Source organism: Pseudochaenichthys georgianus, chromosome 7 (genome assembly GCF_902827115.2).
Source record: "Pseudochaenichthys georgianus chromosome 7, fPseGeo1.2, whole genome shotgun sequence".
In the NCBI taxonomy this organism is placed as follows: domain Eukaryota; kingdom Metazoa; phylum Chordata; class Actinopteri; order Perciformes; family Channichthyidae; genus Pseudochaenichthys; species Pseudochaenichthys georgianus.
Genome location: NC_047509.1, coordinates 38335246 through 38352621, shown reverse-complemented (window position 1 = coordinate 38352621; position 17376 = coordinate 38335246). Strand labels below are relative to the sequence as shown.

At 42.3% G+C, this 17376-nt stretch overlaps 1 protein-coding gene across 1 annotated transcript; it reads left to right on the top strand.

Moving 5' to 3' along the window:
- The first annotated feature begins 2491 nt into the window (after positions 1 to 2491).
- stk35 (serine/threonine kinase 35) lies at positions 2492 to 16127 on the top strand. The gene is made up of 3 exons (XM_034087243.1): positions 2492 to 3252; positions 6191 to 7003; positions 13564 to 16127. The coding sequence occupies exons 1-2, from the start codon at positions 2703 to 2705 to the stop codon at positions 6934 to 6936; spliced, it is 1296 nt and encodes a 431-aa protein (XP_033943134.1). The 5' UTR covers positions 2492 to 2702; the 3' UTR covers positions 6937 to 7003; positions 13564 to 16127.
- The last annotated feature ends 1249 nt before the right edge of the window (positions 16128 to 17376 follow it).

Sequence of the window (17376 nt, the reverse complement as noted above, 5' to 3'; positions counted from 1 at the left end):
TACATTTGGTCTATATATTAGTCACTTTCTTATGAAATGCCAGGTTTTAGGCCTTGGTTTGAACATTCAATCCGGAAAATAAAAAATCAACCAGATACATTTTTGATTTAATCCTGACATGACTAGAGTAGATAGTAAGTAATTAAGTAAATCTGATAGGAAGACGAGTTAAGGGATAGAGGAGAAAAGGTTATGGCATAATTACAGAGCCTATCAATGTTAGTCTGTTAACCAAAGTGCAGCCATCTACACTGAACAAAAATATAAATGCAACACTTTTGTTTTTGCTCCCATTTTTCATGAGATGAACTCAAAGATCTAAAACATTTTCTATATAAAATAACCATTTCTCTCAAATATTGTTCACAAATCTGAAAAAATCTGTGATAGTGAGCACTTCTCCTTTGCCGAGATAATCCATCCCACCTCACAGGTGTGGCATATTAAGATGCTGATTAGACAGCATGATTATTGCACAGGTTGGCCACAATAAAAGGCCACTCTAAACATTTTCAGTTTTATCACACAGCACAATGCCACAGATGTCGCAAGTTTTGAGGGAGCGTGCAATTGGCATGCTGACAGCAGGAATGTCCACCAGAGCTGTTGCCCGTGAATTGAATGTTCATTTCTCTACCATAAGCCGTCTCCAAAGGCTTTTCAGAGAATTTGGCAGTACATCCAACCTGCCTCACAAACGCAGACCACGTGTAACCACACCAGCCCAGGACCTCCACATCCAGCATGTTCACCTCCAAACCTCCAAGATCGTCTGAGACCAGCCACTTGGACAACTGCTGCAACAATTGGTTTGCATAACCAAATAATTTCTGCACAAACTGTCAGAAACCGTCTCAGGGAAGCTCATCTGCATGCTCGTCGTCCTCATCGGGGGCTCGACCTGACTCCGGTTCGTCGTCGTAACCGACTTGAGTGGGCAAATGCTCACATTCGATGGCGTCTGGCATGTTGGAGAGGTGTTCTCTTCACGGATGAATCCCGGTTTTCACTGTTCAGGGCAGATGGCAGACAGCGTGTGTGGCGTCGTGTCGGTGAGCGGTTTTCTGATGTCAATGTTGTGAATCGAGTGGCCCGTGGTGGTGGTGGGGTTATGGTATGGGCAGGCGTATGTTATGGACGACGAACACAGGTGCATTTTATTGATGGCATTGTGAATGCACAGAGATATCGTGACGAGATCCTGAGGCCCATTGTTGTGACATTCATCCACGACCATCACCTCATGTTGCAGCATGATAATGCACGGCCCCATGTTGCAAGGATCTGTACACAATTCCTGGAGGCTGAAAACATCCCAGTTCTTGCATGGCCAGCATACTCACCGGACATGTCACCCATTGAGCATGTTTGGGATGCTCTGGATCGGCGTATACGACAGCGTGTTCCAGTTCCTGCCAATATCCAGGAACTTCGCACAGCCATTGAAGAGGAGTGGACCAACATTCTACAGGCCACAATCAACAACCTGATCAACTCTATGCGAAGGAGATGTGTTGCACTGCATGAGGCAAATGGTGGTCACACCAGATACTGACTGGTTTTCAGACCCCCCCATTAAAGCAAAACTGCACATTTCAGAGTGGCCTTTTATTGTGGCCAGCCTAAGGCACACCTATCTTGCTGTCGAATCAGCATCTTGATATGCCACACCTGTGAGGTGGGATGGATTATCTCGGCAAAGGAGAAGTGCTCATTATCACAGATTCTTACAGATTTGTGAACAATATTTGAGATAAATGGTTATTTTGTGTATATAGAAAATGTTTTAGATCTTTGAGTTCATCTCATGAAAAATGGGAGCAAAAACAAAAGTGTTGCATTTATATTTTTGTTCAGTGTAATAATGTACTATTAAAGAACAGAATGAGAGGGGTAAATCCAGAATAAAAATAAAGAAGCAAAGAGATTGTAGAGCAGTGAGAAGGAAAAAAGCTTGGTGTATCAATGAATTTAAATTGACAGTATTTTTCGTTGAAAAAAAATTCGCCCCCTCGGATTTTTCAACAGCCCCCTCAGACATTTCATCCTGGAGCCGGGCCTGATGTGTCCTGTAGGCTCCAATGAAACTAAATTGCTGACAAGCAATCCAATCAATTAAAGCATTTATAACTTAAAGCACGATACTTATTTGTTCCTTGTTTTCTACATGTTTCATGAACCGCTGGTAGTACTGTCATTTTTCGTGTTCTCATTATTTGAGATTATTCAAAGCAAATGGTAAATATTGTTCATTTCTACCCACTTATACAGTCTATGGGAGGAACCAGCAGCGATCCCTATCTGTAACTTTCTCTGTACGCTTTTCAGCATTTCACCTGAACCTACATTATAAACGTGTCCTATTTTCAAAATAAAAACAAACGTAGCGTGCTCCTGTATTCTCCACCCCTTTCACTATAGGCAGCTGCAGCAGCAGTCTCCTGTTTCCTCCAATCAGCGCCTGTCTGCAGTAAACAGCCCGCCCTCTGTTCTCTGTTTGTACTTGGAACATTTTGTCTGAGGGTGAACTAGTCCCTACAGCTGGACACTGTACTAGCTTTGTCACTACCAACAGCATAACAGCTCCACACTGTTGACAGGCTGGCGTTTAATCTCCACCAAAAACAAGCAGGCAGACGTGAGGACGTCTTACTTTATTAGTTTCCAGTTTAAGTAATGACAGATAAACACGTCCTCCCTTCATGCTTACTTTCAACAAAAAAGAAGTTATGGATATTTGCGACGGGAAGAAGAGGAGACAGGTAAGCGGCGGTGTGCGGGGCTGCAGGCGGAGGGTGGCTGTGAAGATGAAGCGGGAGTTGGGGAAAGTCCTCCGCTCCTTACGGGTAGAGAACAACAACCGCACGGAGCCCATGGAGGAAGAAGAAGACGGCGACGACTGTTTCTCCATTAGCTTAATGCGGAATGACCGCCTGGAGCCCGCCGTGGCGGTGTCTCCACGGTACAGCTTGCTACGGGAGGTCGGCCGGGGAAGCTACGGGGTGGTGTATGAGGCGATAGCCAGGAAAACAGGGGCCAGGGTGGCGGTGAAGAGGCTCCAATGCGACGCCCCGGAAAATGTAGAACTTGCTCTGGCCGAGTTCTGGGCTCTGACGAGCCTGGAGAACCGGCACCAGAATGTGGTGCAGCTGGAGGAGTGTGTCCTGCAGAGGAAGGGCCTGGCCCAGAAGATGAGCCATGGGAACAAGCGGTCCAAACAGTACTTGCGTCTGGTGGAGACGTCACTCAAAGGTACAGGCTACTGTCTTGTTTACACCTTAGTCAGCAGAACAATGACACCAATACTAATGATCAAGGAATGCATGCATGAAAGGGAGAGCTAACGAAAGTGACCTCAAATGCATGCCTTTGAACTAATACAAAAAGCAATTTACAAGGGGAAAGTGATTTAGCAAGATTTAGCTCTAAATCCCTTTTTTTGGAGCTTTGAACTCAGTTGTTCAACTACAAATGGTTAAATGTATTTTAAGCCCATGTACTGTAAACACGAAAGATGGTGTTTGCAGAACTGTTTTCCTGTCAATCACACCAAACCAAATAGTATATTTCCTTTATGATTCAAGTTCACTGTTTCTATACGTTATCTATAGTTGGCTCAGAGAGTACACTGTGTTTCGTTCAGCTCACAAAAGAACACAGTGTACTACTTGGCAGCATGCTAACCCATTGCTTGTTGACTGGAAATGTGAGCACTAAAACATGACCATTCAGTGTAATATGGGTTTTTATACTGAAATAATACACGTTTATGTTTTGACTGACACATTTGTATTGACTTATTGTTGTCATCAGTCCAATTCGACCTACTTATCACTTCATCTGTTGTTGCTCAACTGGCCAAATAGAAATACATAGATATTGAATATATCTTTCTAAAATAAAAATATAGCATTAAAATACAGCTGGCATTAAAATCCCCATTTTAAATGAATCGGTGTACTGCCTCTTTTGTTTTGAGAGCGTGCCTGCCTGTTTTATAAGTGTCACCATTCAGGCTTTTGTGATGAGTGGACATGTTTTTTAGCCACCAAGTGACTATGCCAGTATGTTTAGGTTATACAGTAGGAAACAATACAAAGGATTTTTTCTTAATGTAATGTGATGTAAAATGTAAAGCCAAGTAGTAAACAATCTGGGTTCATCCGGGCAGGTCAGTATGGGGGAGCTGTTTTGACATACGTAAGCCAGAGGCCTGTAATACGAAGCTAGATTTTCGCTTAGCGAGCTAACTTCAGGGTAAACTCTGGGTGTCCGGTCCTTCGACGCTGGTTCACTTCTTACCGGGCTAGATCTCCATGGTAACTTATGATGAACGGCTAACCTGCTCCGGAGCAGGTTTGGTTCCAGGATAAGAGATCAACTCAGTGGAAGCACCGCCTGCTGACCAATCAGAGCTCCGTGTGCGGAGTTTAAAGCTATCAAGTCATATTACAGGATAAAGGAAATACAGAAAAACTCCCGTTGCAGGATAGACGGCCGGCAAAAATCAACTGACTGTGTGAACTTGAAAATTAATAGAATATCACCTCCCATCAGTGTTTCCGCCAGACCAGGGCTGAGAGGGCGTCCACCCCGAGAGCATGTGTGTGACGTGATGTCGTGTCACGTGACTTGCATTTTGAATTGAGCCGTCCCTTATAGATACTATCTCTTTACGTATTAGTGATGGGAATTCCGGTTCTTTTTATTGAGCCGGATCATTTGGCTCGGCTCACTAATGGCGCATTTCCACTGCAGGGCCTCGTACGGTATAGTTAGACCTTGGTAGGCCAGGCTCACTTTATGCTGCGTTTCCATTACAGTTTAGGAACTGGGGTAGTAACTATAGTAACGCAGTGTAGGCGGAGCCGTGACGTCATCTTCAATGCGAAACACAAAACCAACATCAGCCATTATCTGCCTCCCATCTTTAGAGCAATCTGACTAATACAACATTAGCGTTAAGTAGGGGTGTAACGGTTCACAAACATTTCAGTTCGGTACGTACCTCGGTTTTCAGGTCACGGTTCGGTATGTTTTTGGTACAGCAGAAAAAATTATCACAAAATATAAAATATATTTGTTTTATTATTATTAAACTGTGGATAATGTATTCACTCAAATAAATATAATAAAATAAACATTAAGGGGCAGCATTTTGATTAACTGAAATAATCTATACTTGAACTGTACTGTACTAGTACCTAAGCAGCCAGTTTGACATTATGACTTGCTTGTCATTGTATTTTCATGTTTTTTTAAAGAAAAATGAACTTGTCCGTTTGCTTGCCGAAAGGGCAGATCTGCTGGCACTAACAATGTCTCCTGCTGTGGAGAACACCCTCTCGCTAGGGACAGAGGTAGCAGATACAGCCAGGTAGTGCTTTGCTAACATGGCAACTTAAAGAGCCTGTGACAGCCTCCCAACAACTGTTGTGCAATGAAATATTGGGCTACTAGTAATCTCGAACCGCCAGTTTAAAAAAGAAGGTGCGATACCGTTCCGATAAATATCAATCATTTCGAACATCGCGGGGAAATTCCTTCGACTCATTTTGAAGTTTTGGGGGAAGCCGGAAGTGACGTCAAGGCGGGAACGCTTCACTGTGCGGCGAGAGAGCCAAACACGGACAAAGTGTGTTGTCATGCGTAGAAATGGTGAATTACTGAGATTAGGCACGTTAATAACGTTTTAATGAAGTTGACTACAGTATATTCATATTTGTCAGTGCTTTCATGTCAATTGGGCGAACATAAACATAAATGATCGTGGTGAAGATGATGATTAAATTAGGATTACAAATCGGTAGTGAGAGCTGCTGAATTTCCTCCCGTAGGATGTGATATAAAAACACATTTTTGTAGTTGTAAACTCAAGTGGATTAAACTACATTTATTAGCGCTTTCATGTCAATTCGGCGAACATATGATTCATTAAATGATCGTGAGGCTGATGATTAAAAATCGTTTGTTTGAGCCGGTCTGCATTTCCTGATGAAAAGTGAAAAGGTAGTGAAAGTTGAACTGTATTTGTGCATACTAGATTTGTGTTTTGAATGAGTGTTATACACTGGTTCTGGCATGGATTACCACTAGTTTAAGGGTTAATAAAAGATGAAATGACACAGTTTTACTGCTGTTATCTTACTAATCAGGTCTTATCTCTCTATCTTCAATCTGCTTGCTGCAGGAGAGCGCATCCTGGGCCACCCAGAGGAGCCATGCTATCTGTGGTTCGTCATGGAGTTCTGTGAGGGTGGGGACCTCAATCAGTACATCTTGTCCCGCCGGCCTGACCCCAGCACCAACAGGAGCTTTATGCGCCAGTTGACAAGCGCCGTAGCTTTCTTGCACAAGAACAACATTGTCCATCGTGATCTGAAGCCAGACAACATCCTCATCTCACAGAAGTCCGGTTCCCCCGTTCTCAAAGTGGCTGACTTTGGCCTCAGTAAAGTTTGTGCTGGCCTAAACTCCAAGAACTGTGAAGAGCATCCTGTAGCAGGAGCGGGTGGCAGAGTCAACAATCAGAACAACAACATCGTCAACATAAACAAGTTCTGGCTGTCGTCAGCTTGTGGCTCGGACTTCTACATGGCGCCCGAGGTGTGGGAGGGCCACTACACAGCAAAGGCTGATATCTTCGCCCTCGGCATCATTATCTGGGCGATGATCGAGCGGATCACCTTCATCGACGCAGACTCTAAGCGTGAACTGTTGGGTACATACATACGGCAGGGAACAGAGATTGTACCGGTCGGGGAGGCTCTGTTGGAGAACCCCAAGATGGTTCTCCACATCCCTCAGAAGGCCAGGAGCTCCATGTCTGAAGGGGTGAAGAAACTCCTCCAGGACATGCTTGCAGTCAACCCTCAGGACAGACCAGACGCCTTCCAGCTGGAGGTGCGGATGGACCAAGTCACGTGTGCTGCATGACAGCATTTCCAAAACCACTCCTTCTTTTACCCATACCAAACAAAGAAGGGACCCCCTTCCTTCCCAGGTAAGCTTGACTTCCCTGATAACTTATTTATCAATGCTAGCTTAAGGTTAGTTGTGTGCAACTAAAAACTGCAGGTCTTGGCTCAAGACAAATGAATGGACAAGGAAACATAACTGTCTATTGAGCTATTGTTAAATAAATGATAGTCAAGTTTTAAGACTGTACGATTGGTCTACCTAATAATAACTTAAACTATACAGATGTCTCAATTTAAGTCGATGGAAAAAAACTATTTTTTGGCATCAAGTGACTGACACAGCAGTAGTAGTACCACGGTTTGGCCACTACAACCATTTGATTCAACGTCCGGCACACTTGCTAATGGCTTGGCCCCAGCTTGTCCATTCTTGTAATACTACTTATTCCTCTAGAGGTGAAAGTGAGGCACTGTACTGCCAGGAAGAAGAAGTATAGCAGCCCCAACTCCAGCGCATTTAAGGTATTGTCAATATTAATGGCAGTAGAGCGTGCTGCGCCTGCGAGACGGACAAAGCCTCCATTAGAAGTTAGCATTTAGCACGTCTTTTGCCAGATCTGTGGCAATAGTCCTGGGAGACTTCATGTTTTTTCTCAAACTCAAACACGGTCATTCCCTCAACTCTGCCATCCCGGTCCCGATAAACTATCAAAGCCCCCAGTGGCACAGTAAACACACAGATGGCTAACGCAGAAATCTATAGACGGCTACACATACCATATTTTTAAATAGCAAATGGCATATTTAAAGGATATTTGTTACAATTTACGCAACTTATTTCAATCATCTTCCTATGTTCTGTGTGTTTTCATACTGATTGTAATGAACAGAAAACTTAAAATTAGATCCAAGTGTTAACAAACGAGAACTATCTTTTATCCAACTACCATATAATAACTATCCACTATCCCAACCACAACACACGAGACAACGTGTTGGCCTGTTTTCGTCACTTCAAATATAGTTCCTAAGCTTGACTGCTGCTCCTGAGTTCTGACAAAGTGTCCCACGTCACTGTCGAGGACAGAGGATTAGGTATCTACTGCACAGTGCACAGACCAGATCTACTGATGAGGTTAACAAGATGGCTGACGCTACTAGGGTTGTTGTAGGGAGCTTAAAGGAACGTGTAGATGAATTTGAAAGGTGAAGACCAAGAGATAACACCCTTGGCCCGAGGGCAAACAGACTGGCTTTAAATAAAACACAGTCAGGCTGTGTGTGTGTGGGTTTGTGTATTTGAGAAACATTGTGAGAGTTAAGATAAAAACAATTAGTTATTTGGAAGCATAAAGGTTTTTCTGGTTCACATCTGAGAATGATGTGCATGAAAAGACTGGACATGCTTCAATTAAAATACCAATTGTTACACAAGGTATTATTCATTCATATTGCTGTGGATTGTAAAAGATCGCAACTTCTCCTTTGCACTGCTTCTGTTTTTTCCAGAGTGTAGGAAATAGGAATTAGAGAAACACATCTCTGTTTGCCTGACATTTACTCAACAAGGGCTGAAACTGCCTTCCAAAAAGCATTGATAAAGCTGTTTTTAACAGATCTTACCTAGCCTACTCTTAAATGACTTATATACTTTGGGTATTATAAGTATATTTATTACATTATTATTATCTGTCTTAAAGAGGCCCCATTATGCTAATTGGGGGTTTCCCTCTCCTGTAGTGTGTTCTATAGGTTTTTGTGCATGTAAATGGTCTGCAAAGGATAACATCCCTGTGTTCCCTCCAGAGGGAGTTTCTCTCCCACACACTCCCCCTCCTTGCTTGAAACGCCTCCATTGGACTCCTTTGTTTACTTCTGTCAAAATAGGACATCACTATGTAACACTTGCCCCCCTATTGGCTAGCGTTCCAACATATTGTACGTGAGGGGTGGGACATCTCTAAGCGGTTGACCAATCACAACAGAGCTGGCCAGCTAAGCAATCAGAGCAGACTGGGCTCTGGTTTCAGACAGAGGTGCTGCAGCACAGGCAGTATGAGAAAAATAAAGAGCTTTTTGAGACATATCACAGTAGAGACACTAAATACTAATATGAAGCAAAACAAAAAAAGCATAGGGCCCCTTTAATCACATTATTGCTTTATTTGTGTTGTGCTTTAGAACAGAGCCTTTATAAAGGATTGTTGATTTACCTGAGTAACCTGAGTTCCGGAAGTATTTTTCCTCTGAAGATTAATTAGAACATGCTAACGTTATAGTTGTATGGGTAGTAATACATGTGTCTGTTCTTAGAGAACCACATTGTCAATCTCTGACTTCTGCCACTGACTGAAGAACGTCATACTGTATATTCAGGGCTGGGCGATATGGCAAAACAAAACAATACAGGTCATTTCACATCACTTTCTATTATTGATTTATTGCTCTTTAATGACTTGAACCTTCGGTTTTTTTGTCGACATTTGACAATTAGCTTTCCAATCCTCTCATTCTCTGTTAACCCCCCATCCTGTGACGGGACAGCTCTGGCTGTTGCATGCTAGGCCTCTGCTGCAGATTGGCCCCACTCCCCCCGCTGCACCATGAGATGGCATGTTACGCAACAGGCCCAAGCTACTCCAACTGGAACTGTCATCTGGTGGAGAGAGGGATTAGTGGCTGTAAAGCAGAGAGGAGGTGGGGTGGAAGTAGTGTATTTATGTCAGGAGCTGGTTAACTGAGGGGACGGCTAACGAAAGCACAGTGACGATACTGATGGGATTAAACTGTCCTAATTCACCCACAGTGCACACTCCTGTTTTATGCAAGAATATATATAAATAGCATTTGGAAGTGTGTGCAGAAAATACTAAATATGTAATGAGTTTGAGGATTGGAGATCCCTTTAAGATGTAACCATATGTGGATATGTTTCATTTTTGTGTGACAGCCCCCTGCCCATCAATCTCTGTCCATACCCCCTCCTTCATCTCCTCCTCTGCTACACAATGACAGCGCTGTGTCAGGGCTTCTGGATGCTCGGTCTGGAACATGTTGTCCTCTTGCTGCCTTCAAGCTGTGGGCCGACTCTAAAGTGGGCCAGAGCTCTGGCCCCATGCGTGTGTACACACCTCACTTTGGGAATTTAGATTTTATTGACAGCATAAGCAGGATTTTTACAAGTTGAGGCATTTTCAGGGTGTTGTCCTTGCACTGCACGCATGAATGCCTCCAGAGACTTTAATAAAGATACTCATGCCCTGAAGCAGGGGGCGAATACTCTTAGCATGTGTTTTCAATCTTATCTGAATATTATATATATATATAATATAAGCATAGGGTTACATTTCAAGCAAAGGCAGTAGGGTCCAAGAGAATGCTGATGTTGTTCCGCTAAAGGAAATTAAGTTGTTTGTACAGAACACTGTGTCTGTGTTGGCTCAGTCAGTGGGGGGTATGAGGGAGGGGTTGGGAAATGCCAGAGAGAGGCCACCTTTTATGGGATTTTTGGAATGGGTTTGATGAGGGCATTGGCTTTCTTACACAACATGGTTGTAAAAGTAAGCATTCAGTGGGTGAGAAAGTTTAAAGAGGCAAACACATTCATGATAACTAGCACGTTTGATTCAGCAGGATAATCTCCACATATTAGCACCACTTGGTGATTTTGTTAAGCATAGATGCAATCGGCAGAAGTAAAAAGCTAACGCTAGGCTACAAAGGAGCTACATAACGGTCGAATAGCTGCGCAGCACCATCGCTTAGCTGTAGGCGGTTTTAGAACAAATACGTTAAAGCTCTTCAGCTTATTTCAGGCTTCTAACCGCAAACACTTTGGAGTACTAACTTCTTCACCATTCTATACGGTCCAGAATCACTGTCCTCCCACAGTGCTCTGGAACAACACAGAGCCACATCTCTTCCACTCCGCTGCCCCCATTCATGGTGGCTTTGGTGGATCTAATAGGCTGTAAGCTCTTAACACCATGTTAATCCCCTTGCAGTCTGCGTACCATCTATTGAAGCCGCGCCCCTCATGCAGGTGCTGTACGCGTTTGGATTCTCGTCAGTCCACTGCTGTGTTGACAGTTCCTTTTGTTTGAATGGTTCTACCAAAGCTGACAGGGTGCATTAATAATAGATGGGTAAAGATGTGGTCTGCATCTGTTGCAGGAAGCCGAGATTAGTCTCCTCCCTCTGATATTACTTTGGGTTTTATGGATTTGCTCTGTCACTGTTATCCACTGATTAACCAAAGGACACATGTTGGAACAAACAATCCATTAACTGCTTGTTTACAGTTTGAGTTATTGTTTTTGAAACTGTACAGATTTGATCATTGTGTTGCACTTTGTCTGCTTTTAATCTAAAAGCAATTGTAGGCACACACTTAAACTTACGTAAGGAACTGTTTTCGGTGCATGACATTAAGGATTTTGGGAGCTAATGTACAGATGGCCCTGAGCCCAATAGAGATTGCCCTGAAAAATGCGCATGGACGAAATGACGCACAAAGGGTTTGGGGGGCCTCCGTCCCCCTAGAACATTTATATTTTTGCAGGTCTTAGATGCTGCCTGGTGCATTCTCTAGACTGAATTATAAGATGAACCACCACAATATTATACAATTTCAATTTTATTCTTCATTTCACTTGTTTATTTGTTCTTGTTTGTTTGCTCGCTTGCATGCCCTGCATAGCTATAAGAAATACTTAAGTTGTTGGTCAAGACACTTTCCATCTGATGAAGGCAGATCAGAGCATCCCTAGTTCCTTCAATGTACCATTTTTTTTAACCACATGCCCTTCATCCGTTACTGAGTTTCCAGATAATAGTGGCTTGCTTTCTGTTTAATACCAGCTTGTACTTTTAAAAAAAGCTGTAAAAGCAGTAAACAAATAGTTGTTCCGCCTTCAACACACCTCCATCTTTGCTGATGTAGGCGAGCTGCTCACAGTGTGTGTAATTTGCAGTCAGTGTTGTGTCCCGCGGAGGCATGTTCAGAGTTCAGAAAGTTCACACACAGGTATACATTCTCCTCACAGCTGTTCTCGGGAAAACAAAACTGCGTGAGTTGAAGCCACGCCCAGTGAGTACTGACAGACCCCTCAGGGCATCATGAACTCTTCGGAATGTCTTTCAAAACTTGTCTTAAAGAACAGATATCGGTCTGATGTGATGGTAGAGGAAGGAAAATAGGGTTGATCCATTTGCGTTTGAAAAAGAGATGGACAAAGGACATTAAATCACTATCCAGTGGCCTCTGTCAACCCCTGGAGCAGAAAAACAGATCGATAGCACGACAGGCTTTTAGCATGACACGATACTTTATGACCTGACAGCACCGCAGAGACATATGCTGTAGGGTGAACCCTGGGACGCATTGCAAAGCTGAGTGCTGTTTTCATTCTCAATATTTGAATTATTTTCTATACGGGGTGCTTTTTATCCAATATACCCATATTCTACATTATCTTCCCCAGTGTTCTACTTTGGAAAAAAGTGCTCATCCTCAGCGGTGACATAAGCACTTTCCATGCCTCCATTCTGCACGTCATCCCCGGCTAAGCTGACCCACTTGTGTGTATACCATGTGCTGTGAGCTTTTGTATCACAAGAGGACAGACAACAAACTGCTGCACGTTGGCCGCGGGGCTATTATCAGAGCACAGCGCTGAACTAACCCTAGATGCATATACAGGAAGTAATACCAACACATACATTATTAATCCCACTAGGGGACCTCTGCTCACTCTGGCACTATACAGTACAGTGCAAGCACATTCAAACCTATACATGTGGGAACTCTACACATCAGACCTATTTTATGTATTTTAAAGAGAGGTTTCAAAGCAAAGGGGGTTGCCATTTTCATGCAAGTACAACTAAGTCGAACCAGTGACCATCCAATTCACAAGCAAAGTCTCCCTGGCCTGAGCTACTGTCACCCCAATACACCCAGTTGTCAGCTGGAGGTGTCTTTTGGATGCAGGCAGAGAGAACTCCATTATCAACCAGTGTGGCTTTATTGAGGCATAAAGCATAACTATATACATGTTGTATTCAAAAAACTTTTTGTACATTTTCTCTTACAATTAGGTCTGTTGGACCTGGTTGTTGATTTGTTTCTAATGAGATCGAATACATAATCTCAATAGTTACTCGACGCTCAGGACCACTGCTGAGGAGGATGCTGGCTCTGACTAGGGACTATATGCAATCATATCAATCCGCAGAAAGAAGTCCAGTCAATTTAACGTCAGCAATGGCCAAAAAAAGCGAATTAGATTGACTTTATCAACAAAAACAAGGAATACTTTTAATATTTATTTTTATGTTTGTGCAGAGTACACATCTCTGTATTCATGATTGCTAAACTGAAAATGGTGCAATAGAAGGAAAGGACAGGAAGCAAGGATTGAGTGAGGACATGTTAATAATAAGAGAGTTGGCATGCACCCATAGATTAATTTCAAACATCTAATTTCAGGAAATAAACAAATGATGGTGAGATGAATAGTGTAATAAAATAGCCAAGGCCCTTTTATAAAATGTTTTCACAACCTAGTAGCCTGATGGAATTGAAGCCTAACTTGTACTTTTCTTGCTCCATGCTGACTCTTTTAACGTTGTGTCTCTGCAGATTCGTTTACTACATGGACTCCAATGGGAAAAGGAAAAGTGAAATGTGAAGACAACAATCATGATCTGCGTGGAAAGTGATGGACTGGCTAATGATTCCAAATCTGTCTGTTTTCAAAACCCGACACTAAGACTTCCAGCCCCATCCAGTTACAATCACTTTCACGATGGAGCTGTCCAACAGCTGGATAGTGACTGAGCGGATGTGACAACCAGGTGTATGATATTTGTTGTTTCATATTTTATTCCCGTCCCAGTATAGGTCTGCTCCTCTCCTACATGTATGATGTGCTTGGCTGTGGCACAGGTCAAGCACTGGAGCCCTGAGTTCAAAGCGTAATCTGACCCTATAAGTGTGGTATAAGGATCATTTCTTGTGCCTTAAAAATTCCAAACAAGTGCGATTGGGTCATGACATAAAAAGATTTTCTTTGTTATAGTGGAAATGTGTACACCAAGACAACAAACATGCATGCAGGTGTCTTTCTGCAGAAATGTGCAATTGACCAATGGGATTTGTTTGCCTTCAATGATGTCACCTTTTCTAAACAATTGTATTGGCTGCAATCATTTAAAGTGTGGATGTGATCATTTGGCGGCCCTCCTCTTCTCAAAAGCAAGTGCAGCCTTGATGTTGAAGCTAAAATATACAGAACTTAAACTAAATCATCAAAGTGTCAAAATCACAGACACGCTAATGTAAACGAGACTTACACAATTATTTCACAATTCTGTCCCAGAGGCCTGCGCACAACTCTGCTAGTGAAACCAAACTGTCTGCAGCAGGGAATCCCGATTGGTTTGGATGTTCCTGTTGAATCCAAAGAGCAGCTGTTGGACACATTGCTACCATCTGTTTATCATAACTGCAAACATGTGAACATATTTTCCTCATTTACAATCATTATCATTTCATGAGCTGATGACTGTATGGTAACTTTGTACTGAATGTCTTTTACATTGACTTTGAACACCGCTAGTGAATCAGTACTCCCCTGGTATTCAGCGAGCTCTGTTCTCCATCCAGAGGGTGTGCAGGTGTGGGATGAGTGTGATGTGAATACAGGGCGTTCTACAGAGCAGTATTGAGACATGTGGCTGTCACGAGGGATTTGGAGCCTCTCGCAGGAAATTTGAAGATTTGCCATCTGGAAGTAATCCCCCAAAGCAGTCAGGGGATTGAAACTGTCTCCATCTTACATCCCCTCTTCACCGAAGTGCTTTGCCGTGGCACCTCGTTACACTTATGTGATGGATGCAACCGGTGTAAGAAAGACGTGATTTCATTCAAACAAATCGTGAACCCTGGCGTTAAACAACAATGTAAAGCCACACCACGGATCCACAGGTGACAGGAAGCGAGACGGATTCCAGGAACATTGAATGATGCAACACGATAACAGGAAAGCTTCCACAGAATGATTGAAGCACACACGACGCTGTGTTAGGAATCACTTAACCCGTTGCTTCATAGCTCTGCACACCCTCTGGTTCCCTTCAGTGACTCGGCAGTAGTAGTACCTTTGAAGGTGTTTTGTTGTGTGGCCCTACCTCATTCTCAGCACTTTGAAACATCTTACCTTTGTCTTAGATACGGGGATCTTCTCTGTGTGCTGTTTTGCTTCGCTAACACCTAGCTTTCCCTTTACGACGGCTACATCTGCAACGCCTGCTATCTTCTCTCCGAATGGTTGGATTACAGGAATTAGTCCACAATGTTGCCGTTAGCATTCAACAACTGCACCCCCCATACCACTATTTAGTACTAGAGGCGCATGTGCATTTCGAAAGTGATAAGTGGTTTTAATCACACTCAAAGAAGTTAAGAAAACCGATGTGGCTGTGTTTGTTTAAGACGGAGATGCATCACTTTGGAGCACCTTGGGTGGTGTAGTTAGAATAAAACAAACAACATAAAAGAGGATGCACATTTTTAATGTTTAGTAGATTCCTCAATTTGCAAAAACTGACCTTTAAATGAGATCTTATCTTAAGATCATGGTAGGACCCATGACCTTTCATAGACTGGCTATCAGGTGGTGTAGCGGTTGAATGCTAACACAAAACGTGTTCAAACATTAAGATATTCCGTTTTTGGAAAGAGATGTTCTCTTTCCAGAACTCTTCGAGATGTCTTCTCTCTGAATTGCGCTGCAGTGTTCGTTATACATGTTTATTCAATCATCTAACTCCACATTTACTTTACATGACATTGCTTGAGCTAGCTGAGGATCTGAACGGAACCCTGCTGTCAGTGCATATTCTGTAAGAGCAGTTTCAGTGAGCTCTTCTACAAATGATTCCACTTGGAAACTACACTATGCAAAATGTTTCACTGTAAACACCGTACAGAGCCACACAGTTCTCAAACAATTGTGTGTAATATCTTGAACCTTTTTCTCTATTAATGCATATTTCCAGTGTGTACAGAAATGTTTGTTGTGGTAAATAAGAAATGTTTTTGTTAATAAAGCTGATACGAGCCATTCGATGTTTTGACAAAACATCATTTTTTTTGCTGTAAATATATTTGACAACTTTTCTTGGAATAAACGATCAAAACAATTCCTATGTGTGTGCGTTTTTTATATCAGAAAAACAGCAGGAATGGACTCTTTAAAGTAGAGGCACTACTGAAGACTCATGATATACACTCGACAATGAGCAGAATAGGGCCCCTTTAAGTTATGTATCAAAATATAACAGTATGACTTTAAAAGCCTATAACATACATGCAATGACATATGTCATTTTTTTTTGTATGGTGTCTTTCCATTATATATCAGAGGTGGACGAAGTACTCAGATCTTATCTCAGACAGAAATACCATAACAGTTATACTCAATAAGTTAATCAAGTATAAGTACAAAAATAGCTTCAAGATATACTTTAAATACCAACAGTAGTACTTATTCTGCAGATTGGTCCATTTCAGAATAATATATATGATATTGATCATGAAAGTGTTCTCAAAGCTGGTGAAGGTGCAGCTAGTCTGAAGTACTTTGTAGACTGCAGGGTAGCTTGTGGATTTACTCCAGGTGGAACTAAAGTCTGATTTAACACTTGATTATATTTCACATCATTCCTCCACATCTGTAAAGTAACTAAAGGGATTCAATAAATGTAGAGGAGTAAAAGTACACTCTACCTGTGAATTGTAGTTGAGTAGAAGTACTAAGAAATGGTACAAGTCCCTCAAAATGTTACTTACTAGAATAGGTGTACTAGTAATCATGCACTTTAACATTTAGACTAGAGTAAACAAATGAAAGATACTGTGTCATGGGGGCTGCTGCTCGTTCATTCAAAACAACCAAACAATATATATGTACACTGTTTACACTATGTGGCCATCTGTGACCCGGCTTGATCCAGTAATCACATATCTGCTGGAAGGAGTATTATGCCATGCCAAGATTAAAAGCTGTCACCCAAAAATGTAGTTTTAACTTTATTGTTTTATTCTTTACCGAGATATTTTCATAACGCACACATTTATGTGGAACCTTTTGACATAATAGATTTATTTAAAGTTAACGTTTAATTTGTCCAGTGTGTGACCAGCATTAGGAGTCTGTGTATGGCTTTTACTGTCTGGGTTACTCTCTCTCTCTCTCCCCAGGAAGAGCAGCAGCTGCACTGGTAGCAGCTGATAGGTTCACTCATAAAGCATAACAGAGCATGGATCCTGCTGGCTCAGAGAAAGAGGAATAATAAGTGAGTATGGATCTACACATCTTCAGGAGATGCTGCCCCAGCCTGGTCAGAAACAAAGCTTTGCACAGTGTGATGGACTAATTGGCATGTTTTG

Coding starts and splice junctions, on each gene's coding strand:
- stk35 (XM_034087243.1), top strand. CDS start 2,703: ATGCTTACTTTCAACAAAAAAGAAGTTATGGATATTTGCGACGGGAAG. Junction 3,253..6,190: donor GGTGGAGACGTCACTCAAAG/GTACAGGCTACT, acceptor TGCTTGCTGCAG/GAGAGCGCATCCTGGGCCAC.